The following is a 27180-nucleotide window of genomic DNA, read 5'->3' as shown; positions in this document are numbered from 1 at the left end:
GTTGCTTTCACTGATTGTGTTCAGGGCCCTATAATCCACGCATAAACGTAAAGAGCCATCCTTCTTCTCTCTAAAAAGGACCGGGGCAGCCACTTTAGGCTTAGCTGGTTCAATGAAACCTCTCTCCAGGTTTTTTTTTATAAATCTTTCCATTTCCTCCTTCTCCTTTGGGCTCATGGAGTATAATCTGGGCTTCGGGAGTTTTGCCCCAGGCTTGAATTCAATGGTACAGTCTGTGGGTCGGTGGGGGGGAAGCTCATTCGCCCTCTCCTCACTGAAGACTTCAGCAAGGTCCCTATATTCCTCTGGTATTTCTGTTAATCTTTTTTCCTCTCCTATGGATGCTTTTTCTATTCTTGATTCTGGTAGCCTCCCTTGGGGTTTTAAGTCCATAGGGTCCCCCTTCGGGAATTTGATTTCTGTCGTCCTCCAATTTACCCAGGGGTTCCATTTTTTCAACCATTCCATCCCTAGAATCATTGGGCATTCCATACCTGGGGTCACCACAAACGTTAAGTCCTCTTCATGGTTGCCCAGGGAGAGATGTATTGGCAAAGTGGCTAGGGTAGCTGGCACCCCCCCTGCTATGGATCCATCTAGCTGGCCAAATGAGATTGGTTGTTCCAGTCTCCTGGATGGGATGCCCAGATTCCCCACTAGTGTTGGGCTAATGAGGCAGCGGGTGCAGCCAGAGTCTATTAAGGCTTTCACCTTCACAGCTTCGGGCATGGGGGGGATTAATATAGTCACTGTTTTGAAGATGGGTGTGATGCGTCCACTTACCAGGGGTTCGCCTTCCGAGCTGTCATCTGAGGCATCCACCGTCCCTGTGGTGTAGGCTGGAGTTCTTTCCCCTTGGTGAGCAGAGGTGGGGTTTTCTGCAATTTCCATCATTTTCATGGCTGTTTCTTTTGGCTTAGCTGAATACCCTCTGGGTTTGTTGATTGGGGATCTGTCTGGGTTGTGCTGGGGGGCCTTTGAGCGGCATTCTACAGCTCGATGCCCTTCTCTTCCGCACTTGAAACACCCCATCTGCTTCTTGGCTGTATCCGATGATTTCACCGGTTGGTGTGTCAGCTCAGGCGGGGGGCGGCTCCATTGTTTTCCTCGGCGATGCCTCTTCAATATGTCGATCTCTGCTTCCTCTGCCAAGACGTACCATTCCTCAAGTCGATGTGGGTCTCCTCGGGGCAGGCAAGCATCATATAGATCATAGTTTAGTCCGTCTTTGAAACGGCCAAGGAGGATGTCTTCTGGCCAATTCAGTTTGCTGGCAATGGCTCGGAATTCTTGTGTATACTCAGCCACTGGGCGTTTGCCCTGCCTCATCGTTGTTATTCTTTCACGGGCTTTGCGATCAGCCAGGGGGTCTTCAAATCGTCTTCTCAACGAGGACATGAAACGGTTGAAGTTACTGAGTTCTGGGGCATTGGAGTCATGCAGGTTCACCACCCAATCTGCAGCTGGTCCATCCAGGGCAGATTGCACGATCCGGATGCGGGCTTTGTCGCTGGGGATGTCCTGCCCATATTCCTCCATGTAGCTGAGGACTTGGGTTAGGAAAAACCCCAAGCGTGTTGGCTCCCCTTTGAATTTCACCTCCAACGGTGGACGTCTTGGAATGGATCGGTGCCTCCATTGTGGGTGGTAGTGTCTTCCGTCCAGATTTCCATCTGTGGTCCGGTAGGGGGTGGGAGCTCCTGGATCAGTAAATGTCCCTGGGGTTGCAGGTTCCACGTCCCCCTCGGTGTCTCTCCCTTTGTGGCTCCAGGAACTGGGGCGGGCGTAGGGCTCAGGAATCTCCTCTCCTAGGGAGCTGAGAGTTCTCTTCATCAGGTCAATAGCTCTCTCTAGGATCCAGTCTGAGTACGGCATACAGCTTCCTCCCTCTTCACTTGCGTGCAGGGATTTCTCCATCTCCTGCTTCCATTCTGGTTGCTTGGTCCCCCGTCTCAGGGTCACTTTTCTTGATTCCTTTCCCCACTCGCTTTTCTTTCCAACGCCCATCGACCAGCGAGGCTTGTGGTCCTGTGTCTCCACCACTTCTTCTTCTGAGAAATCTGGCCTCTCGGATCCCAACATCTGGCAAGGTTCCAACTGGGTCAGCGGCTCTCTTTCCAGGGAGTTTTCTCCCTCTCTTGCTTCGTTGTCTGACATGGTAAATTTTTGCAAAATCCCCCGGCAAGGGTCTACCTTCCAGGTGGATTAATTTTGCAAGTCCTGTCTAATGTAAGGACCCACCCCACTTTGCATCTTAAGAAGACAGAACTCTTGGAATAGCTCTTCCAACAGGAATCCTTTATTAAGAGAAAATGGTTGCAGGCATGCTAGACAGGACTTGGGGTTCAAGCTCTCCCATTCAAGGTTTTAAGGGGTTCCCCAGTAGTCCCACCCAATCAACCCCCCTTCCAGTGATAGTTTCAAGTATCACAATTCCATCCCCTTTCTTCTTCCGTCTGGATGGAGACTTCAGATAACTACATGAAAGGCAATTACTCTTCTTTGATATGTTAAAGCTTAGAGGCCACAATAAACACACATTCAGTCCTTTGAAGTGTGCTGAAGGAAGTGAGGGCCATAAAGCCCCTTTGCTCTCCCCCTTTTCTCCCTCTTATGGCAGAATCCAGAGAAGGCAGAATTGGGAGTTTCTATGTTTGATAATTAAAGATGAAATATAATTGGATTCTGACAACAGGTTTGGTTGAATCAGGAATTGGCATTAGAGTTGCTGGGTTTAAAGTTGAGCATTGTTGCAGTGTAACTTGTGGATTTTCTAATAAAAGAGCCTGTATTTTATGCATTCGTTGATTACTTATCCATAAATGTCCTTTATTGTCAATGATTGTCTGCAAGGCATGACGAGTATAAACAGTCACTGGAGCTGAAAAGGTTAACTTGTTTGCCTCCTGCAGTAATAGCATAACTGCTGCTAGAATTTTTAAACATTGGGGCCAGCCTTGTGAAGAAATGTCCAGGTGTTTTGACAGATAAGCGACAGGGCGGTTCCAACTTCCCTGTTTTTGGGTAAGGACCCCTAAAGCTACATTTTGTCTTACATCCACATAAAGTGAAAAAGGCTTAGATATATCAGGTAGTCCTAGGGCGGGGGCTGTGGTGAGAGCCTGTTGCAATAGTCTCATTGCTTGGGTTTGTTCCTCTTGCCACAAAAGAGGTTCTTTTTCTGGTCCCCTTAAAACTTGGTACAATGGTTTAGCTGTGAGAGCGAAGTTAGGAATCCAAATTCTACAGAAGCCTGTAATTCCCAAAAAGGCTCTAACTTCCTGTTTTGTTTGTGGGATGGGAATCTGTAACACAGCTTGCTTTCTCTGGGGGCCCAAAGTTCTTTGTCCTTGTGAAAGTTCATAGCCTAAATACATTACAGTCTCTTGAATTAATTGTGCTTTCTTTTTGGATGCTCTATAAGCACAGTCTTGTAACAATTGGAGCAGTCTGGACGTGTTTTCAAAGCAATCCTCCCTGCTTTGGCCAGTTACTAAGACATCATCGACATATTGAGGGCAACAATCCTCTTGTCTGAATAACTTCAGATAAGCAAGATCTTGGGCTAGGGCTTGACTAAAGCACTTTGGCGAATTTTTAAATCCTTGTGGTAGCCTGGTCCAGGTGTATTGCGTTTTAACCTGTGTTTTTGGATTAGCCCATTCAAATGCAAAGATTGGCTGACAACATTCAGCTAAAGGTATTGTGAAGAATGAATCTTTTAAGTCTACAACTGAAAACCATTTAGCAGATGCAGGTATTGTGCTCAAAAGAATATATGGATTAGGAACAGTTGCGTGTAGGGTTAGGGTCAAGTTATTGACGGGGCGTAAATCCTGTGCTGGTCTCCACTGTCTGTCAGGCTTACGAACAGGTAGAATTGCAGTATTCCAGGGAGACTGAATTGTTCTAATGATTTTTGCTACCAAGTATTTTTGGATTAATTCTTGAATGGCAGTGGCAGCCTCTGGAGTACAATATCGTTGGCACCCTAACAGGATATGCCTGTGGCTTTAGCTTTACCATAATGGGCGTGGCAAATTTTGCAAATCCAGGGGGATTATCCTCGGCCCACAGGAGTGGGACATTAAATTGTTGCCAATTAGAATTTCCCATTTCCTTTCCTGTTTCTGTTACAATCATTAAACGCCATATTTCTTCCACTGGGTGGCGCACTTGCATTAATTGTTTTCCGTGGTCAAAAGAAATGGTCTCTTTAAGTTTTGTGAGTAGATCCCTGCCTAATAACGGGACGGGGCATTCTGGAGCATAAAGAAACTGATGTTTAATGACTCCTTGTCCCACTTGGCATGTTAGGGGTTCCAGGAGTGGTCTGATTTGAGTTTCTCCAGATACTCCCTGAATTTGAATAGTCTGCTTTGATTGCTTGCCAATAGATTTATTTAGGACAGATCTGGTGGCTTCCGTGTCAACTAGCATCGGGACAACCTGTCCTCCCACCATTATTTTAACAATGGGCTCTGGGGGGGGGCGATAGAACCCTGTCCTCTTCAGTCTTCCCATTCCATGTCAGCTAAGCCGATCATGTTTTCTTCTCTTTCCTCTGTCTGATTGGGATAAACTGGATGCCCTCTTCCTTTGAAGCTCTTTCTGAAGCCTCTCTGGAAAGTCCCTCTAAATCCTCTTCCTCTTCCATACTGGCGAGATTGTCCCCTGGGTTGGCCATTCCTCTGGGGGCACTCCCTTTGCCAGTGTCCTTCTTGTTTACAGATGGCACACTGATTGGGTCCTAGGCATGTTCCTCCCAAAGCCACGGCTAACATTTCAACTTTCTTTTTTTCTTTTTGAAAGCATTGAAATATTACTGTTATCTGGTCCAGAAACCAACACCTCTCTTAGAGGGGCTATATTTTCTTCTGTTTTTATTTCTGCCTTAGTCCTGGTTCGGCTAGAAACTGTTTTGTTTTCTTCAAAGTTATTCAAGCTTTTATCTGTTTCTTGAAGGGATCCAGCTGTTGCTAATTTTCCTTCCTCACCAGCTTCTGGCTGAAATTGGGCTTCTCTTTCAGGCAGAGGGGGTGGAATTTGCTGATTTATTCTCCCTTTTTGTCTTCTAGGAAATAGGGGGGTGGTCTGGCAATTTCCTCCCTATCTTCCTGGCTGAAAATCTTAGCTTTTGTTTGAGGCTTGGCTTTTTGGCTTGCCAAATATATCTTTGCATACTCTATCTGACATTTTGCTAACCATCTGGGTCTCTGTGCAATGTTGATTTTCCATTGGTCAATATAGGGGTTCGCCGATCCCATTTTTGGCCACCCTACACCCAGGGCAGTCCACTCAGATTCACAGAATCTTTTTAACATGGCTGGATTTGGTTTTGGATCTCCATAATCCCTAGAAAACCCCTTTTTTTGAAATTCTTTAACATGCACTGGAGTGGCGTCTGGTCAACGCTCTCCTTTGACTTTTTCCCACCCATCTCTCTAATACACTACCATTGATCACTCAAGCATGAGCTACAATGGTTTAACCTCCCACACAATCCTGCCTATTGAAGGCTTAAGGACAACACCTTTGCCTTCTAAAGGGTGATCAATCCCTTCTTCCAATCCAAAAGGGATCAGGTTTCCCCTGTTTTACAATACTTCCCTGCAGGCGTTTTCCAGACTCCTTTGTTGATTTAAGATCTGTCTGTCACCCTCACGGATCCTTAGACAGGAATGCTTCGCTGATGGGTTAATTCCCTTTCCTTCCGTCGAGGTCTCCTCGTAGTCAAGAGCTACAGAGCCGGCTTTTGGAGCTGTCGTTGTTTAGGAGAGGGGGGGGCCCACCAGGGCAATCCGTCTTGGAAGGTTAAATCCTTTTTCTTAAAAGCCCTTAAAAATGTCCCGGTGGAGTTGCCATAAATCTTGTGGAAAAATAAAGCCTTAAAAAAAATAAAGGGCTTTTACGAAATTCCATGGGTGAAAGAGAGATTTTTATTTTTGCGCAAAAAGGTTCAGAAGTGATTTAACAATCAACAAATTTCTGAACAAGGGGGAGGGTCTAAACTAAAGCTTTATAGGTTTCTTTTTCTCAGGAACAAAGGAAGCATAGATGGAATCTTACATTGTATATGGAATCTACTTTGTGTAACATTCAGATAGTTTCTCACACGTTAGGTCCATTTCTCATGGGAATACAATGAAGGCAGTTTTTACTTTTATACAATGTTTCTAAATATGCATTAGGTCATTCACGTACTGTTAATACAGCTTTTGGCTAACACAGCTTTCTTTCAGAGATTATGCAGACACATGATTTTTGCTTTTAGTGATTTTTCATTATTATTATTATTATTATACTTTATTCTTCTTTATTCTATGTTATTCTATTTCTTTCCCACTTTAGCGAAGCCATCCTGAAAACAGTGAGGGAACGGCCCCCGCTGCCTTGGCCCTGGCCCAGGCCGGCCGGGAGCCAATGTACAAATTTGTGGTGGCCATCTATGCTGAAACGCATTCAGTCTTAGCTCCACAAGGCCGCCTGGAAACAGCGAAGAACCAGCCCCTGCTGTGTCGGCCCCACCCCCTGGGTGCATGCTGGGGAGGTGTCACTCTTTGTGAGGAATGAAGAAATGCATCATTGCCTAGAAGTGGCCAGCAAATGGCCCTCACCTACTTCACATATCCGGCTTGATGGGCTCTGCCCTGGTCCCACCCCTTTCTGCCAGAGACCCTCAGATCTGTCCCACTCCTGCCAGGCCTCCACAGGTACCCTTGACGCGAATGATGTAGAGCTGGCCACGCCCACCCAGTAGGCCACACCCACTCCATCCACGCCCACCCAGTAGGCCACACCCACCCGGCCCCCTTGAGGCCAACCGCAATGCTGATGCGGCCCTCAATGAAATTGAGTTTGACACCCCTGATCTAGTCCAACCCCCTGCTCATTTCAAACTTGAAAAGATCAATCTGATGCTTCTCAACATATACGGGTTGTCCTCAACGTACGATCACAATTGAGCCCAAAATTTACATTACTAAGCAAGGCAGATGTTAAGTGAGTTTTGCACCATTTTACGACCTTTCTCACCGCAGTTGTTAAGTGAATCACTGCAGTTATTAGTCACACAGTCGTCAAGTGAATCTGATTCCCCCATTGACTTTGCTGATGAGAAGGTGGTTTGTGTGACCTCACGGCACTGCAACCATCATAAATGTGAGTCAGTGGCCAAGCGTCTGCATTTTGATCACATGACCCTGCGGATGCCGCCACGGTCGTATGTGTGAAAAAGAGCCTTAAGTCACCTTTTTTCGGTGCCGTTATGACTTTGAACGGTCACTAAAATAAACGGTTGTACGTTGAGGCCTACCTGTACCATATTACTCCACCTCTTTGCTGAGAGCAGAGGAAAACATAGCTGCAAGTTCCATTGCTGATCCCCACCATTTTTTTCAGTGCTGTTGTAACTTGGAACAGTCACTAAAGGAATAATTGCAGATTGAGGACTGCTTGTAACCCTGGGCTAGTTATAAAAATGCCTTCTTCAAAATAATTCTTCAGAGGCATCATTTAGCCCAGGGGTCCCCAACCTTCAGTCCATGGACCAGTAACGGACCGCAGCATGCCAGCAACCGGTCCGCATGTCATGGTTCCGACAGATGAAACTCTTCAAAGAACTTCGAGGCATTGTTTTCCTTAAAGAATCTATATGGGAGTAGCATAGCTTCGGGCACTAACATTGGCAAAGCCAAAATCTGAATTACCCTCCCCTGAGCACATAGTATCAAAGCACAATTCCCTCCTCCAATTAACTGTCATAAATCACATTCCCCAATTAGTTTGAAATGCAGGCTTTCCCTGCTGTTCTGCTACCAGCCAATTCTTATCATCTCTTATTTCACACACTGGTACAATATTGTTCTGTCTAACTCAGTGGTTCTTAAGCTTTTTGAACAAATCACCCCCTTGAGCCAGTGAGGAAGTTGTCATCACCCCCCTCCCCCAACATAACCTCTCAATCACAACACAGGAAATAATTCTTCAATTTATGCAAACACCTTTTTTTTGTTTGCTTTAAAATTGTCATCAGGACATATCGATGCAAATAATTTATTTCCAGTCTTTTCCCCATATCTCCCATATTCTGGCCAATGGCGTGCCACTGTATGGGTAGAGGCTGCTGCGTAGCGCGCACGAAGATAAGCGATGCGTATTCACATATGTACGGCATTCTGTACTGAAGCTAGCTGGAGGAACATTTGAAAACACAATTCAATCCACTAATAGCGAGCGTTCTGATGTTTTTGTACGACAGATATAAAGCGATTCATTGTATGAAAAAGTCTCAAAAGTGTCCCCAAAACCTCTTGCTCCATCGCCTCCATATCGCCCCCTTTTCGTTCCTTCGCCCCCGTGTCGCCCCTTTTCGTTCCATTGCCCCCCTGAAAAGTGAAATCGCCCCCTGGGGGGCAATATCGCCCAGGTTAAGAACCACTGGTCTAACTAACTCCCACCACATTCCACCTCCTCCCCCAGCATCATCTAATTCTAAGAGTAAAGCATGAGAAAGAAAAAGGCGGCATCTTCATATGCTGTCAAAGCAAGAACATCCAATGTTAGCAGCGTTGAGACCGCGCAAACAAGCAAAGCCCCACCCTTGGGATGCAGGTAGAACACGAAACCACGCCCCCTCCAGTCTGTGGAAAAACCTCTCTCCACGGAACTGGTCCCTGTTGCCCAAAAGGTCGGGGACCTCTGATTTAGCCAACTGTATCTGACTTCAAATCCCTACATAGTGTTCTATTCCAGCCTATTGCCATCCTTGTTAAAGGCACAAGGACCAAACCCCTGCTGATACAATAGGCTGGAGACTTTAAAACAAAACAAACCCCTTTTAATATGGGTGACAAACCTGTCAAATAGTCCAAAACACAAACAGCAAAACTCAAGTCCAAAGGAAGGAAATAGTCCACAGGAAACACGATGCAAAGAGAAGAGTAGTCACAAGCAAGACGAACAGACCGGGATTCCAAGAAGCACTTTGCAAACGGTTGCCTTCTGCAACCAGCACCGCCCACACCTCCTCTTTTTCTACAGCAGTCCCAAGGCGTTGCCTCTCATTGCCTTCTCCTTTTACTCTGGAGTTGCCGTATTGACTGCTGCTGATTTACTCTCGCTAATTGACGACGTGTGCGAGCATCAATTAGCAAGTCCATCAGGTGTGAGCCCTCTGAGTCTGACTCATTCTCCTCACACAGCTGAGCTTCATCAGGAACACGACTGGAGGGCCCAGGCTCTGCATCAAACTGTGAGTCCTGTAATTCATCCGAGCCTCCCTCTGCCCCTGATGGCCCTTCAAATGCCTCTTCCACTCCTCCTCAGATCCCTCAGACTCAGCTGTTGGGAGCACAGGCTGGCACAGAATCACAACACATAGAGTCAAGCTGACTGTTGCTGCATCCCCAGGGTCAAATGATTTACATTCGGATGCTTGGCCACTAACTCCTATTTGTGACCATCGCAGTGTCCTAGGGTCACGTGATCCCCTTTTGCAGCCTTCTGACGAGCCAAGTCCATGAGGAAGTCAGATTCAGTGAACAGTCGTGTTGTTCCTAACTTAACAACTGCAGTGATTCACTTAACCCCTGTGGCACGAAAGGTCGTATGGCTCAGTTGTGGTCGTAAGTCAAGGACCACCTCTATAGGTCTACTGATCAAAATGAGTTTGCTGGAGCATTTATCAGGAAAGTATTTTGAAAATTATTGGATTATTTAATAATAATAATAATAATAATAATACAGTTGGAAGGGACCTTGGAGGTCATCTAGTCCAACCTCCTGCTCAGGCAGGAAACCCTATACCATTTCGGACAAATGGCTGTCCAGTCTCTTCTTAAAAACTTCCAGTGTTGGAGCATTCACCGCTTCTGGAGGCAGGTTGTTCCACTGATTAATTTCATTAATTATGGGAATAATTAATCATATTGCTCTGTTGTTGTTGCTTTAATGAAAACTAGTCCTATGTTTGTATCAAATATTCATTTTTACTTAAGGGGAAAATGATTAATGCCCTTCAGTAATTTTTTAGGGGGAAATGGTTACAGAAATAATCTTAAATTGTTCCCAGAAAACATTCACGCCTGATACATTTTTCTTCTCTTTTCTTTCTTTTTTGCTGCAGAATCTCAGAAGACCAACCAAGCGGTACGTTTATATCATTGTCAATGTGTTGTATTCATTGGGTTCACCTGCGGAAGGATTCTTTAACTCTTCTGTTGTGTAATTGGCATTGATTTATACGGTCTGCTTTAACTGTATTTTTCTTGTTTAGTCTTGTATTGTTAGCTTAGCAGCCTGGAGATCATTTGCTTTGGATAGGCAATGATGTAAATTTCATAAATCAAATCAAATAAGTAAACAAGGATTAGAGCAGGGGTAGACCACCTTGGCTCTTTTATGACTGGTGGATTTCAACTCCCAGAATTCCTGAGCCAGCCATGCTGAGGGGAAAGGGAGAGGTTTCCAAGCTGAGCCAGGCTAGCTCAGGAATTCTGGGAGTTGAAGCCCACAAGTCATAAAAGAGCCAAGGTTGCCTACCCCTGCCCTATACCATTTCAGAGACGTGACTGTCTAGGAAAGTGTTCTTCAAACTTGGCCCTTTTTTGGCTTGTGGACTTCAACTCCCAGAATTCCTGACCCAGCCACGCTGAGGGGAAAGGGAGAGATTTCCAAGCTGAGCCATGCTGGCTCAGGAATTCTGGGAGTTGAAGTCCACGAGTCATAAAAGAGCCAAGGTTGCCTACCCCTGGATTAGAGGAAGGTAAGAAGGCTGAAAAAATATTCAGTATCAAATGCTGTCCAGAGTCTTTGCTCTGAATGGGCAGCCATTTTTAATCATATAAACAAACAAATTGGTATTGCCTGAGGGAAGGAAAAACACATGATTGTCGGAGTAATTCCTGCAATCAATATTAGAAGTTTATTTTAACAGAACAGAATAACAGAGTTGGAAGGGACCTTGGAGGTCTTCTAGTCCAACTCCCTGCTCAGGAAGAAAACCATATACCAGTGGAAGAAAACCATATACCACGGGTGTCAGAGGTGGCACTCAGAGCCCTTTCTGTGGGCACGCACGCTGTTGCCCCAGCCCTAGGCCTTCAGCTGGGTTTTATAAAACCTTTTCACTTTAGGCCTCCGCCATTAAGTAAACCTAATGACCCGTATACAGGCCTTCTTCGACTTACGACCACAATTGAGCTGAAAATGTCTGTTGCTAAGCGAGACAGTTGTTAAGTCAATTTGTCCCATTATACAACCTTTTTCACTACAATTGGTTAAGTGAACCCCTGCAACTGTTAGTAACCCGGTTGTTAAGTGAATCTGGCTTTTCCCCACTGACTTTGCTAATCAGAAGATCCCGGGACATGGGAACCATCACTAGTATGAGTCGGTTGCCAAGCGTCTGAATTTTGATCACGTTACCCTGGGCATGCTGCGAAGGTCTTAAGTGTGAAAAACGGTCATAACTCGCTTTTTTCAGTGATGTAACATTGAACGGTCACTAAGAGAACGGTTGTAAGTGGAGGAGTAGCTGTATAAGAGCTTGGAAATCAGACAAGAACCGTGGTTTGAACTTTAAAAGGCCCACACGTCTTTTGTCCCCCCCTTCATCAGCAGGAAGAATGGGCTGCATTTTAAGTGGAAGAGAGATTTCAAGGAGCTGGAATACAGGTTCAACCGTTTTTCGAGAAAGAGGATTGAACTAAAAGAGGTTTTATGTACGTTTAAAGGTGAGTTCAGGCCAGCAATGGAGATATTGGTCTAGGAGCAGAAAGACCCGGGTTTGGTCCCTTCGCAGCCACAGAAACCGCTGGGGAATATGGGCCCAACCCCTCCCTTCCAGTCCAAAAATTAAGGGTGGGGTAGAATAGAATAGAATAGAATAGAATAGAATAGAATAGAATAGAATAGAATAGAATATAGAATATAGAATATAGAATAGAATATAAAATAGAATAGAATGGAATATAGAATGGAATAGAATAGAATATAGAATAGAATAGAATAGAATATAGAATAGAATAGAATAGAATAGAATAGAATAGAATATAGAATGGAATATAATAGAATATAGAATATAGAATATAGAATAGAATATAAAATAGAATAGAATAGAATATAGAATGGAATAGAATAGAATATAGAATAGAATAGAATAGAATAGAATAGAATAGAATAGAATAGAATAGAATATAGAATGGAATAGAATAGAATATAGAATACAGAATACAGAATATAGAATATAGAATATAGAGTAGAATATAAAATAGAATAGAACAGAATAGAATATAGAATGGAATAGAATAGAATATAGAAGGGAATAGAATATAATAGAATATAGAATATAGAATAGAATAGAATAGAATAGAACAGAATAGAATAGAATAGAATAGAATAGAATAGAATAGAATAGAGCTGGAAGGGACCTTGGAGGTCTTCTAGTCCAGCCCCCTGCTCAAGCAAGAGAACCTATACTGTCTAGCTCTAGCCTCTTCCTGAAAATCTCCAGTGATGGAGTGCCCACGATTTCTGGAGGCAAAACTGTTCCACTGTTTAATTGTCCTCACTGTCAGGAAATTTCTCCTTAATTCCAGATTGCTTCTCTCCTTCTCTCCTTGAATTGTTTCTCGTCCTTCCCTCTGGTGCTCTGGTGAACAAACTGGCCCCCTCTTGCCCCTCAGATATGGGAACCCTGCTATCATGTCTCCCCTATTTCTTCTTTTCTCTAGACTAGCCAAAGTCTCACGGCCGTTCTTCGTATGTTTTAGTCTCCAGGCCTTTGATCATCTTAGTTGCTCTTCTCTGAATTTTTTCCAAACTCTCGACATCTTTTTTGTGATAGGGTGACCAAAATTGGCTGCCGTATTCCAGGTGTGGTCTTACTAGGGATTTTATAAAGCGGTACTAATACCTCGCGTGATCTTGATTCTATGTTTACACAACCCAGGATTGTATTAGCTTTTTGGGGTAGTGAGGAAGAGGGCTGGGCTAAGAGTTGGGAGACCCAGGCCCTGGTTCCCCCCTCAGCCATTGAAACTGCAAGAGGGATTAGGACTGGTTCCCTCCATCTAAGCCCAGGAGCACTGGCATTGCAGCTAGTCCTCAGCTTACGACCACAACTGAGCCCACATTTTCTCTTGTTAAGGATGTTTTGTTCCATTTTTACCACCTACTTTGCATAGTTATTAAGTGACTCACTGCAAGTTGTTAAATTAGGAACCCGGTTGTTAAGCGAGTCCAGTTACCCCATTGACTTTGCTGGTCAGATGGTTGCAAAACGTGACGATGTGATCCCGGGACACTGCAAGCGTCACAAGTACGAGTCAGTTACCGAGCGTCTGAATTTTGATCACGTGAACATGGGGATGCTGCAACGGTCGTTAAGTGTGAAAAATGCTCATAAGTCATTTTTTCAGTGCTGTTATAACAGGGGTAGGCAACCTTGGCTCTTTTATGACTCCCAGAATTCCTGAGCCAGCCATGCTGAGGGGAAAGGGAGAGGTTTCCAAGCTGAGCCAGGCTGGCTCAGGAATTCTGGGAGTTGAAGTCCACGAGTCATAAAAGAGCCAAGGTGGCCTACCCCTGCCCTAGGCTATATAAATAACACTTAGAATAGCCCTTAGACCAGGGGTAGGCCACCTTGGCTCTTTTATGACTCGTGGCCTTCAACTCCCAGAATTCCTCAGCCAGCCATGCTGAGGGGAAAGGGAGAGGTTTCCAAGCTGAGCCAGGCTGGCTCAGGAATTCTGGGAGTTGAAGTCCACGAGTCATAAAAGAGCCAAGGTGCCTACCCCTGGTCTCTATTCTAAGTGACTAGGGCAGGGGTAGGTGGCTCTTTTTGACTCGTGGACTTCAACTCCCAGAATTCCTCAGCCAGCCATGCTGAGGGAAAGGGAGAGGTTTCCAAGCTGAGCCAGGCTGGCTCAGGAATTCTGGGAGTTGAAGTCCATGAGTCATAAAAGAGCCAAGGTTGCCTACCCCTGGTCTAAGGGCTATTCTAAGTGTTATTTATATAGCCTAGGGCAGGGTAGGCCACCTTGGCTCTTTTGTGACTCGTGGACTTCAACTCCCAGAATTCCTGAGCCAGCCATGCTGAGGGGAAAGGGAGAGGTTTCCAAGCTGAGCCAGGCTGGCTCAGGAATTCTGGGAGTTGAAGTCCACGAGTCATAAAAGAGCCAAGGTGGCCTACCCTTGCGTTGTAACTTCGAACGACGGTTGTAAGTCGAGGACTACCTGTAAACTCTTATAAGCTCGAATTGGGGGTGATGGGATTCTGATCTCTCTCCTCTCATCTTTCTCCCCTTTCAGAATTGCTGAAGTTGGAAATGGAGGAAGAGGCAGACACATACGTTTTACCTGGTAAAACCATATGAACCTATATATATATATATATATATATCTTTCTTGTCATGGTTTTGCTGGTATAGGCAGGTCAGAAAGTGAAAAGCACCAGAAAAGTTCTTTCCCCCCCCCCAAAAAAACCACGCAAAGCTGAACATTTCAGAGCCAGTTTTTTTCTTTTAGTGTAATCAAAACCTTTTAGAACAGTGGTTCTCAACCTTTTTAATGCTGCGACCCCCAACCGGTCGTAAGTCGAGGCCTACTCAACCGGTCGTAAGTCGAGGACTGCTCAACTGATGCAGCACCGTTTGCAGAATGGGACTTTTGGCGGGCTCAGCAGGGCAGAGACAGCCTGGACAATTCCTATTGGCTTTTGAAAGCCAATAGATTTAGACTCTATTCAAGAGAGTCTATTCTATTGGCTTTCAAAAGCCGATAGAATAAAAGGGAGTAGCACAGCTAAGGAAAAGGGGGAAAAAATGGTGGACAGCGTTGTTTGGCGACCCCCGTGAAATGGTCGTTCGACCCCAAATGGGGTCCCGACCCACAGGTTGAGAACCACTGTTTTAGAACTTGAAATAATTTGTGCCATTCCAGATACAGCTTGGCTTAGATGAAGCATTTATAAACCTTTCTGTGTCATAAATCTTCTTGAGAATCTGCTGAAATTTGAGGCCCCCTCCTCAGAGAAAATATATTTTAAAGGCATAAAGTAAGATAACACAGGCTTACCTTGTGTTACAAGGGAGACCAATTATGCTCAAACCAGTTATCAAAATATTTAAATATCTACGTATTTACTTTAATGGGTTCTATGGATCGATTAATTCCATAGGAAACCAAAACCAAGAAGGTAAATAATTCTAGACCGTGAGATTTATTGGAGTTAAAGATTTTTAGAGACCAGGAGCAATTAATTTTACTTTGTTGCCTGCATCTCTTATCAAATGAAAGGCTAAGTTTCAGACAGAGCTTACTGAAAAATAAAGTTGGAATTTTTTTTTTTTTATGTCAGCGGTTCTCAGCCTTAGCAGCTTTCATGTGGGTGGACTTCAGTTCCCAGAATTCCTCAGTTGACGGTGGAATTCTGGGAGTTGAAGTCTATCCATCTTAACGTTGCTAGATTGAGAAAACGCCGGTTCGGATGGAAAGTTGAGAGGATGGTGCTTTCATTCACTTTCATTTTCTGCTATATCATTCCTTTTCGCCCGGACTGTTTTTTTTTATGATTTTTTTTTTTCCCATTTCTTATTTCCTCATCTCCCCCCCCCCCAGCTCCCCTTCTCCCTACCAATCTGCAAGCATCTGACCTTTTCTTTTAATTTTGTCTCTTCTGCCCCTTTTGCTGCAACGGGAACCTTCTGGGTGGATGAGTGCAAGAGAGAGATGAATGGAATGACCTTCTGAACAATATTTTCTCTTTTTTCCTGAGGAGTCCAAGAAAAATCCACAGGGTACTTTCGCTTTCTCCAATCCTGCAGAAGGACTGGAGGGGGGCTGGCTTTGACCCAGCAGGCTCAGGTGAGGGACACTCCAGGTAATGATGATGATGATAATGATGATGATATCTGTAATAACATCAAACATCCACATCTGCATATCCCAGGTTCTTGGTAAGGACTCAATAGGTAGACAAAATGCCAAATCCAGTCTGAACATCTGGCTGACTGTGCGATGAACCATAGTAGTAGTAGTAGTAGTAGTAGTAGTAGTAATAATAATAATAATGAGGAGGAGGAGGAGGAGGAGAAAAAGAAGGAGAAGGAGGAAGAAGGAGAAGGAGGAGGGGGAGAAGGAGGAGGGGGAGAAGGAGAAGAAGAAGAAGAAGAAGAAGAAGAAGAAGAAGAAGAAGAAGAAGAAGAAGAAGAAGAAGAAGAAGAAGAAGAAGAAGAAGAAGAAGGGGAAGAAGAAGAAAAAGAAGAAGAAGAAGAAGAAGAAGGGGAGGAGGAGAAGAAGAAGAAGAAGAAGAAGAAGAAGAAGAAGAAGAAGAAGAAGAAGAAGAAGAAGAAGAAGAAGAAGAAGAAGAAGAAGAAGAAGAAGAAGAAGAAGAAGAAGAAGAAGAAGAAGAAGAAGAAGAAGAAGAAGAAGAAGAAGAAGAAGAAGAAGAAGAAGAAGAAGAAGAAGAAGAAGAAGAATAAGAAGAATAAGAAGAAGAAGAAGAAGAATAAGAAGAAGAAGAAGAAGAAGAAGAAGAAGAAGAAGAAGAAGAAGAAGAAGAAGAAGAAGAAGAAGAAGAAGAAGAAGAAGAAGAAGAAGAAGAAGAAGAAGAAGAAGAAGAAGAAGAAGAAGAAAGAAGAAGGAGAAGAAGAAGAAGAAGAAGAAGAAGAAGAAGAAGAAGAAGAAGAAGAAGAAGAAGAAGAAGAAGAAGAAGAAGAAGAAGAAGAAGAAGAAGAAGAAGAAGAAGAAGAAGAAGAAGAAGAAGAAGAAGAAGAAGAAGAAGAAGAAGAAGAAGAAGAAGAAGAAGAAGAAGAAGAAGAAGAAGAAGAAGAAGAAGAAGAAGAAGAAGAAGAAGAAGAAGAAGAAGAAGAAGAAGAAGAAGAAGAAGAAGAAGAAGAAGAAGAAGAAGAAGAAGAAGAAGAAGAAGAAGAAGAAGAAGAAGAAGAAGAAGGAAAAAGTTGGAAGGTTCCTTGGAGGTCATCGAGTCCAACCCCCTGCTCAGGCAGGAAACCCTACAACTTTTCGGACATTATTATTATGGCTGTCCAGTCTCTTCCTAAAAACTTTGGATGGAAACTAATCAAGGAGAGAGAAGCAACCTAGAACTAAGGAGAAACTTCCTGACAGTTAGAACAAGTAACCAGTGGAACAACCTGCCTCCAGAAGCTGTGAATGCTCCAACACTGGAAGTTTTTAAGAAGAGACTGGACAGCCATTTGTCTGAAATGGTGTAGGGTTTCCTGCCTGAGCAGGGGGTTGGACTAGATGACCTCCAAGTTCCAACTTTTATTATTATTGTTATTATGAGAGCCTTCTCTTCATTTCCACACTCTCCAGCTGCCTCGTCAAGTATCGCTTGGAGAGCATCCTTGGAGCCACCAGATTGCTGGGCCCCCTCATGCTGTTTTGCTTTGAGGACTCTATGTACCTTTCCCCCAGGGAGGCTTTAGTGCTGCTCCAACATCTGCTCTCCAGATTGACTTTTCTCCCATCTCAACTTCCGGGCAACTCAAAGGACAAAAGATGGGATGGCTGGAACTGCAGAAGGTTTGTGGGTGGTCCCTTTTCTATTTTCAGGAAGTCTTGCTGCCCCCACTTGCCTGAACATGGAGCTCTCTAGTCTAGTTGATTTCCCAGGTAGACCTATCAGCAAGCTTGGGAATGCAGTGAGTGCTTGTCTCTAATTGGCCACCTCTCTCAATCCGCCACATTGGTGCTTCTTTTGATGGAATGACTCATTTTTGCCTGGTTTCTCCCCTGGTTGAATAAGCTTCTGGTTGTTTCCTTCTAGCCCGTTTCCTTTGAGGAGGTCGCTGTCTGCTTCTCCGAAGGAGAATGGTCCCTCTTGGATCCCAGTCAGAGAGTCTTGTACAAGGAGGTGATGCAGGAGAATTATGAACATGTGACCTCTCTCGGTAAGAATCTCTGGGTTTTGTTTCTTCTGCTTCCAGATCTGTTGGGTTACAGCTCCTTTCCTAGCCATCTAATTGGCTGATGTAATATCCTGGAAGTTGCTCAGCAGAATCCTACGATTCGAAGAGACCTTAAGGGTTTTCTGGTCCAACCTTTTAGCCAAGTTTGTCCTTGGGCACGGTGGAAAATTAACCCCAACCTTCTTCCCATCGAATATTGCAAGACTGATGTCTCTCTGTAGCTTTTGCTTTTTTCAGCCCTTCTTCATCGGATTTACCGGGAGTCCTTGCCATGTTTTTCCACCTCTTTCCGAATGAGCTAAGTCAGTGGTGGCGAACCTATGGCACGCGTGCCAGAGGCGGCACTTGGAGCCCACTCTGTGGGCACGCGCGCTGTCGCCCCAGCCCCGCCTCCCCCCGTGGCCCCATCCTGCATGGAGCAGCGCAGCCAAGGACATGGCAGGCCGGACAGCAGGGACAAGACTCCACCCTCGTGCCCCATCATGTGCAGATGATGTTGCGGGGTGTGGGCGGAGGGTGTGGTTGCATGGCGCTGCAGAGCCGCCTGGGTGATCTGTGGTGGGCCATGGAGGTGGTGGGTGGTCCTGCAGGTGGGTGGGCGGGCGAGGCAGGGGGCGGGCGGGGCTGGGCAGGTAGGGCAGGGCTGGGGCAGGCAGGGCGGGAGGCAGAGCAGGGGCAGGGGGGAGGTTTTGGGCACTCGGTCTCTAAAAAGTTCGCCATCACTGAGCTAAGTGTTGTCCTGTTTGGTGAGCAAGCTTTCTGAACATACTCTTAAAATCCAGGAGTTTGGGGGAATGAAGAATCCCTGTTCCTACCCAGAACTAACTGACTTAGATTTTTTTCCCCTGTTGGAGAAGGAATGGCAGAATGTGAGGACGGAGCCAAAAGAGGAATCAGCCTAGAATCTCTATATTGCCACAAATAGTCTCAAGTCCAACTCTTCTCCTCCAACCCTTGTTGTTGTTGTTGTTAATTGCGAAGTTGTGTCCGACCCATCGCGACTCCATGGCCAACGTTCCTCCAGGTCTTCCTGTCCTCTACCATCTTCTGGAGTCCATTTAAGTTCACACCTACTGCTTCAGTGACTCCATCCAGCCATCTCATTCTCTGTCGTCCTCTTCTTCTATTGCCCTCAATCTTTCCCAGCATTAGGCCCTTCTCCAGTGAGTCCTTCCTTCTCATTAGGTGGCCAAAGTATTTGAGTTTCAACTTCAGGATCTGGCCTTCTAAAGAGCAGTCGGGGTTGATCTCTTCTAGGACTGACCGGTTTGAACGCCTTGCAGTCCAAGGGACTCGCAGGAGTCTTCTCCAGCACCATAGTTCAAAGGCCTCAGTTCTTTGGCGCTCAGCCTTTCTTATGGTCCAACTTTCACAGCCATACATTGCAACTGGGAAAACCATGGCCTGGACTATAGGCACTTTTGTTGGCAGGGTGATGTCTCTGCTTTTTAGTACGCTGTCTAGATTTGCCATAGCTTTCCTCCCCAGGATCAAGCGTCTTTTAATTTCTTGGCTGTAGTCCCCATCTGAGGACCCTCCAACCCTTATCTAGTGCCAAAATAGTGCTATCCTGTTACTTGACTAGATTCCTCTGCATAGGCATGAGCAATAAATCAATTTAATTGGAACTTAACGGGTGGCCCTGGAATTTCGAACCTGACATTCCCCTTTCCAGACAGAATTAGGTTTCAGAGATAACTACAGGGGTGCCTACAATAAAATCTTGATATGGAGACGTATTATAAAAAAAAGTTCCTTGTTCACGAGTCATTTTCCCGCCAAATAAAAAATAGTAAAGGAGTGGCACTCTGAATTCTATTTCTTTTACCTTACTGTGCAATTTGTATTCTTTTAGAAAGCTAGTAGGTGAACAGTTGCCTCAGTTAAAACTGTTAGATCTGTCACCACTTAAACCTCTAAATAGAAAGAATCTTTGGCTCTATTTGCTAAGAAAGGCATAGTTTTATTAGAAGTCAAGTGTACTGCAGTAATGCTCAGCCATAACTGAGAATCTTGCACCAAAATTCCAAGTTTTGGATGGCTACCACAAAATTTTACATTGGCTCCCAGTTGGCCTGGGCCAGGGCCAGGCAGCGGGGGCCGTTCCCTCACTGTTTCCAGGATGGCTTCGCGGGCCACATGAAACCACTTTGCGGGCTGCATCCAGCCCCTGGGCCTTGTGTTTGATATGTCTGACCTAGATTTTATTTTCTCGGATTTTATTTTTGTACTAGTTGTCTCGCTCACCGGTTTGGGTCCAAACTTCTCGATGGAGGAAGAAGACGAAGCTGTTTTGGGTCTACGCTCTCCACCTTCTGAGAAAGGGACCAATCAGGATGTCAGCACTGCAGGTGGGAAAAATTAAGCTATAGATCATAGGATAGACTGTCCCCAGGAAGACAGGAATCTGTCCAAAGGTTGCATTTGCAATTGTTTGAATGGGAAATGATGGGGATCAGCAAAGGAACTAAGTAAGGGTCTACATTTAGGCAAGAAAAACCAAATGCACAGGTACAGTATAGGGGGTACCTTGCTCAATAGTAGTAACTGTGAGAGGGACCTCGGAGTCTAGTGGACAATCATTTAAATATGAGCCAGCAGTGTGCTGCAGCTGCCAAAAAAGCCAACACAGTGCTAGGCTGCATTAACAGAAGGATAGAATAAAGATCACGGGAAGTATTAATACCACTCTACAATGCCTTGGTAAGGCCACACTTGGAATACTGCATCCAGTTTTGGTCACCAAGATGTAAAAAAGATGTTGAGACTCTAGAAAGAGTACAGAGAAGAGCAACAAAGATGATTAGGGGACTGGAGGCTAAAACATATAAGGCCCGGCTGCTGGAATTGGGTATGTCTAGTGTAATGAAGAGAAGGTTGAGGGGGGACAGGATAGCGTTCCAATATCTCAGGGGCTGCCACAAAGGGAGGGAGTCAAGCTATTTTCCAAGGCGCCTGAAGGCAGGACAAGAAGTAACAGGTGGAAACTAATCCAGGGGACTGGAGGCTAAAACATATAAGGAACGGTTGCTAGAATTGGGTATGTCTAGTTTAACAAAGAGAAGGACGAGGGGGGACATGATAGCAGTATTCCAATATCTCAGGGGCTGCCATAAAGAAGAGGGAATTAAGCTATTTTCCAAAGCACCTGAAGGCAGGACAAGAAGCAACGGGTGGAAACTAATCAAGGAGAGAAGCAACCTAGAACTAAGGAGAAACTTCCTGACAGTGAGAACAATTAATCAGTGGAACAACCTGCCTCCAGAAGCGGTGAATGCTCCAACACTGGAAGTTTTTAAGAAGAGACTGGACAATCATTTGTCCAAAATGGGATAAGGTTTCCTGCCTGAGCAGGGGGTTGGACTAGAAGACTTCAAAGGTTCCTTCCAACTCTATTATTGTTTTTATTATTATTATTGTTAACTTACAGCTAACAAAGGATGTTTTCCTCTGCTCTGGCTTGCTCTAATTTTGCATGAGATGTAAGATGTTTCAAACTCTAAATCATATGTTTCCAATTCAAAGTGTCGATGAAGATTCTCAGTCATCCAGCTAGAGTTGTCTGGGAATTGAATCATGGCAACTGGACTTCTTTTCTTGTGGGTTCAAAACATTTCGCTGCTTAGCCAAGAAGAAGCTGCTTATCTGAAGAAGCTACTTGGAAAAGCAGCAAAACATATTGAACCGACAAGAAAAGAAAGTCTAAAACAGAACAGAACAGAATGACAAGAGATGTAAGGGATCTTGGAGGTCTTTTGGTCCAACCATCTGTTCAAGCAGGAGACCCTATACCAGTGATGGCGAACCTTTTAGAGACCGAGTGCCCAAACTGCAACCCAAAACCCACTTATATATCATCAGATGCTGGGTAGGCGTGGCCCATTGGGTGGGCGTGGATGCAGCGTTAACGGCAGACTGGGTGGGACTAAAAAGTTCAATCAATCAATTCCAACTTTACAAGATCTTTTTTTTCCCACAAGAAGTTAAAATTTAACCTTATTTTTTTTGCACACGGCGGCAGAGGCCTTAAGCAAAACGGTTTTATAAAACCCAGCTGAAGGCCTGGGACTGGGGCGATGGTGTGCGTGCCCACAGGGAGGGCTCTGCGTGCCACCTGTGGCACACGTGCCATAGGTTCGCCACCACAGCCCTATACTATTTCAGACAAGTAGCTGTCCAGTCTCTTCTTGAAAGACTCCAGTGATGGAGCACCCACAACTTCTGAAGGCAAAGCTGTTCCCCTGGTTAATTGTTCTCACTGTTAGGAAATTTCTCCTTAGTTCCAGGTTGCTTCTCTCCTTGATTAGTTTCCATCCGTTGCTTCTTGTCCTGCTTTCAGGTGCTTTGGAAAATAGATTGACTCCCCTTTTTTGTGACAGCCCCTGAGATATTGAAAGACTGCTATCATGTCCCCCCTCGTCCTTCTCTTCATTAAATTAGACATACACAATTCCAGCAACCGTTCTTTATATGTTTTAGCCTCCAGTCCCCTAATCACCCTTGTTGTTCTTTTCTGTACTCCTTGCAGAGTCTCTACATCTTGTTTATAAGATGGTGACCAAAACTGGATGCAGTATTCTAAGTGTGGCCTTACCGAGGCATTACCAAAGTCCATTTGCCAGGGCTCAACTTCCAGACTGATTCAAAGTGATTTGAATTTAAAACACCTTGCATATCCTCTAAGAAATAGCTGGAAGTGATAAGCTCTGATCGCCTGGTGTGAATGAGCTAATCGCTTTCAGCTCCTATGTGAGATTTGGGTGTCAACTAAATCCTGGGGTGACCAATGGAGTGAACTTATTCACTGAGTTTTCTTTCCATTGTTTATGGTAGTATCCCAGGAGCAAGATAAGAACAAGGAGAAGGAAAAGACACAGAAAGAGAAGGAGAAGTCAGAGAAGGAGAAAGAGAAGGAAAAAAAGGAGGAGAAGATGGAGAACGAGAAGGAGGAGATGGAGAAGGAGAAAGAGAAGGAGAGGAGGCAGACAGAGATGGAGAAGATGGAGAAAGAGAAGGAGAAGATGGAGAAAGAGAAGGAGAAGATGGAGAAAGAGAAGGAGAAGATGGAGAAAGAGAAAGAGAAAGAGAAGGAGAAGAGACAGAAGGAGGAGAAGATGGAGAAAGAGAAGGAGAAGATGGAGAAGGAGAAAGAGAAGGAGAAGATGGAGAAAGAGAAAGAGAAGGAGAAGATGGAGAAGGAGAAAGAGAAGGAGAAGATGGAGAAGGAGAAAGAGAAGGAGAAGATGGAGAAGGAGAAAGAGAAGAAGAGGCAGACAGAGATGGAGAAGGAGAAAGAGAAGAGGCAGATGGAGAAGGAGAAGATAGAGGAGAAAGAGAAGGAGAAGAGGCAGACAGAGAAGGAGAAGATGGAGAAGGAGAAAGAGAAAGAGAAGAAGAGGCAGACAGAGATGGAGAAGGAGAAAGAGAAGAGGCAGATGGAGAAGGAGAAGATAGAGGAGAAAGAGAAGGAGAAGAGGCAGACAGAGAAGGAGAAGATGGAGAAGGAGAAAGAGAAGGAGAAGAGGCAAACGGAGAAGATGAAGAAGGAGAAAAAGAAGGAGAAGAGGCAGACAGAGATGGAGAAGGAGAAGAGGGAGAAGGAGAAGGGGAAAGAGAAGAAGAAGAGGCAGACGGAGATGGAGAAGATGGAGAAGGAGAAGATGGAGAAGGGGAAAGAGAAGAAGAAGAGGGAGAAGATGGAGAAGGAGAAGATGAAGAAAGAAAAGGAGAAAGAGAAGGAAAACAATCTCCAGCCAGCCAAGGTTGAGGAAACGGTAGCTCAAGGGCCTTTGAGAAAAGATGCGGGCCCTCGCCCAGAGGAGCCCACAACTTATCCTCAACGCAAATCTGAGAGACAAAGGACCAGAGAAGAGAAATCAATTCTTTCCCCCATCGATCCTCAAAACACCAGCGAAGTCCTCCTTCAGCCAGGAATCGGCAAAGGAAGGAAACCAAAAACATGTCCCAAGTGTGGGAAAGTATTTAATCAGGGTATCCCCTTTCTGAAGCATAAGCAGATGCACCAAAGGACCACCCCCTATCAGTGTTCGGATTGCGGGAAGGTCTTCAGCCAGCGGTCCCATCTTACCAAACACAAGAAGGCGCACAAAAAAGAGAAGCGGTTCAGCTGCTCCGACTGCGGGAAAACCTTCCACCGGAGCTCCCATTTCTATTCCCACCAGCGGACCCACCGCGGGATCAAGCCTTTCAAGTGTTTGGACTGTGGGAAAAGCTACACCCGGATGCCCGACCTTCGGAGGCACCAGAAATCCCACACGGGAGAGAAATCGCACAAATGTTCCGACTGCGGGAAGAGCTTCGGCTTGTACTCGTCCCTGGTCAAACACGAAAGGATCCACACGGGAGACAAGCCGTACAAATGCCCCAGCTGCAAGAAGAGTTTCTGCCAGAGGGCCCACCTCATTGTGCACAAGAGAATCCACACCAAGGACAGGCCCTTCAAGTGCTCGCTCTGCCAGGCCGGCTTTGTTCAAAAGGCCCACCTGGTTTCGCACCAGAGGTCCCACACGGGAGAGAAGCCCTTTCGTTGCCACAGCTGCGGCAAAAGCTTTAAGCGCAACTCCACCCGCGTGAAGCACGAGAAGAGACACGAGAAGGAAAGCGGGGCGCCTTCGCGCCCTCTCAACGCTTCCCTGTCACCTAGTCCTCCAAGGCCAAACTGGAGGTCCAGATTGAGAAATGTGGGAAGACTTGAAAAAGCCGCTGCGTAAACCCCTTCTTAGCCAAAAAGAGGAGGAAGCGAGAATGGCGAGTCTGACCGAGGAATATCTTGGACAGGGTTTCCCAGTTAATTTGGGGAAACCTGAGAGGGACAGCGGGAGACTTCAAGTAACGTCCGGAAAAGTCATGGTAGAGCAGTGGTTCTCAACCTTTTTAATGCCGCGACCCCCCAACCGGTCGTAAGTCGAGGACTACGCAACTGGTGCAGCACCGTTTGCAGAATGGGACTTTTGGCGGGCTCAGCAGGGCAGAGACAGCCTGGACAATTCCTATTGGCTTTTGAAAGCCAATAGGATTAGACTCTATTCAAGAGAGTCTATTCTATTGGCTTTCAAAAGCCAATAGAATAAAAGGGAGTAACACAGCTAAGGAAAAGGGGGGGAAAAATGGCGGACTGCGTTGTTTGGCGACCCCCGTGAAATGGTCGTTCGACCCCAAATGGGGTCCCGACCCACAGGTTGAGAACCACTGTGGTAGAGCAGTGTTTCCCAAACTTGAGAATTTTAAGGCATGTGGACTTCAACTCCCAGAATTCCACAGCCAGCGTTGCTGGCTGTGGAATTCTGGGAGTTGAAGTCCTCATGCCTTAAAATTGGTAGAGGAAGGGAAGGGTTATGACTGTGGAGATCATCAGTCCTCCAGATCACGGTTGTCCCAAAGGTGCTTTTTCGGGAGGCAACTGGACTTTCTTGTTTTTCTTCTGAAGACGTTTCGCTTCTCATCTAAGAAGCTTCTTCAAAGAAAAACAAGAAAGTCCAGTTGCCTCCCGAAAAGCACCTTTTGGGACAAGGGAAGGGTTTACCTTTCTTCTCTCCTGGGTCATTGCCTGGATCAAAATGGTGCTTCTTCCCTGCCAAACTGCAAAGAGGTGCAAAGAGCTGGAAAAAGTCCTGGAACAGACGACCTCCGGCCATTTTTCTCACTGCAAGTCTCCTACCGGCTTGGTAGGATTTAAATCAGAGAAATTGCTTTGTGGAGAATGGGTTAGATCAGTGTTTCTCAACCTTGACAATTTTAAGGCATGTGGACTTCAACTCCCAGAATTCAACAGCCAGCATTGCTGGCTGTGGAATTCTGGGAGTTGAAGTCCACATGCCTTAAAATTGTCAAGGTTGAGAAACACTGGGTTAGATGGCTCTGTTCAGATCTGTTTTGAAGAATCTCGGGTTGATCTTTATGCACATCTCTATCTCCCAAACACTGAGCGATTCAGTGATTGACTGGGACAGGGGTAGGCAACCGTGGCTCTTTTATGACTTGTGGACTTCAACTCCCAGAATTCCTGAGCCAGCCATGCTGAGGGGAAAGGGAGAGGTTTCCAATCTGAGCCAGGCTGGCTCAGGAATTCTGGGAGTTGAAGTCCACAAGTCATAAAAGCCAGGGTTAGGCCTACCTTGGCCTTTTATGAGAGTAGAAAACTTCAACTCCCAGAATTCCTGAGCCAGCCATGCTGAGGGGAAAGGGAGAGGTTTCCAATCTGAGCCAGGCTGGCTCAGGAATTCTGGGAGGAAGAGTTGAAGTCCACGAGTCATAAAAGAGCCACGGTTGCCTACCTTTGGATTAGAGTATATAGATGCCATCAAGAGAGTAGAAAACTTCAACTCCCAGAATTCCTGAGCCAGCCATGCTGAGGGGAAAGGGAGAGGTTTCCAATCTGAGCCAGGCTGGCTCAGGAATTCTGGGAGTTGAAGTCCACGAGTCATAAAAGAGCCACGGTTGCCTACCTTTGGATTAGAGTATATAGATGCCATCAAGAGAGTAGAAAACTTCAACTCCCAGAATTCCTGAGCCAGCCATGCTGAGGGGAAAGGGAGAGGTTTCCAATCTGAGCCAGGCTGGCTCAGGAATTCTGGGAGTTGAAGTCCACGAGTCATAAAAGAGCCGAGGTTGCCTACCTTTGGATTAGGATGTGGAAGGGAGAGGAGAGGAGAAAGGAAAGGAAAGGGGGAGGGGAGGGGAGGTAAGAGAGGAAGGAAAGAAGGAAGGAAGGAAGGAAGGAAGGAAGGAAGGAAAGCGAGTGAAGCTCCAACCGCACACATGTGGAGTCCAGGCAGCACGTGAAACCACACCTCCCCCCTCTTCACTTAACAACTGTGCAAGAAAGATCGTAAAATGAGGCAAACACACTTAACAAATGCTTCACTTAGCAACATCAATTTTGGCCTCAGTTGTGCTCCTAATTCAAGGACTACTTGTATGTTACGACATCCTTTGCATGTATGAAAGGGATCAGAGCTGCTGCTTTCAACATTTGGGCCCTGCATGGACCTCCCGCGTCTTTTGGCATTTGGTCTCCTCCAAACACTAAACCAGAACCGGCTTTGATTCAACTCTGAAGTTAATTTCCTTCAGTTTGACTTGAAGTGACATGGGTACCCAGCCACTTTGCTCTCGTTTTACCGTGTTGGGTGAATCCCACGAATTGTGACTTATTGAGCACACTGTGGTTGAACTGTGGAGTAGCACAGTAGGCGACTGTATCCCATTTATTCATTTCATCCCA

The 27180-nt window shown here is 45.5% G+C and overlaps 2 protein-coding genes across 2 annotated transcripts; both read left to right on the top strand.

Moving 5' to 3' along the window:
- Positions 1–9275: 9275 nt before the first annotated feature.
- On the top strand, positions 9276–22828 carry LOC120308830 (the record flags this gene model as incomplete). Its single annotated transcript, XM_039345370.1, has 7 exons — positions 9276–10149; positions 11620–11735; positions 14314–14364; positions 15779–15867; positions 17795–17918; positions 20171–20287; positions 22770–22828. Coding segments are annotated over exons 1-7 (666 nt in total), but the record flags the coding sequence as incomplete, so codon positions are not given.
- A 728-nt stretch (positions 22829–23556) lies between these two features.
- LOC120308829 (oocyte zinc finger protein XlCOF26-like) lies at positions 23557–24694 on the top strand. The gene has a single exon (XM_039345369.1). The coding sequence runs from the start codon at positions 23573–23575 to the stop codon at positions 24665–24667; it is 1095 nt and encodes a 364-aa protein (XP_039201303.1). The 5' UTR covers positions 23557–23572; the 3' UTR covers positions 24668–24694.
- Positions 24695–27180: the final 2486 nt, after the last annotated feature.

Source organism: Crotalus tigris, unplaced genomic scaffold (assembly GCF_016545835.1).
Source record: "Crotalus tigris isolate CLP2741 ecotype Arizona unplaced genomic scaffold, ASM1654583v1 scf7180000017950.1190679, whole genome shotgun sequence".
Lineage (NCBI taxonomy): Eukaryota > Metazoa > Chordata > Lepidosauria > Squamata > Viperidae > Crotalus > Crotalus tigris.
The sequence above is the reverse complement of the archived record's forward strand: the minus strand, read 5'-3'. Positions and strand labels throughout refer to the sequence as shown.

Coding starts and splice junctions, on each gene's coding strand:
- LOC120308829 (XM_039345369.1), top strand. CDS start 23,573: ATGGAGAAGATGGAGAAGGAGAAGATGGAGAAGGGGAAAGAGAAGAAG.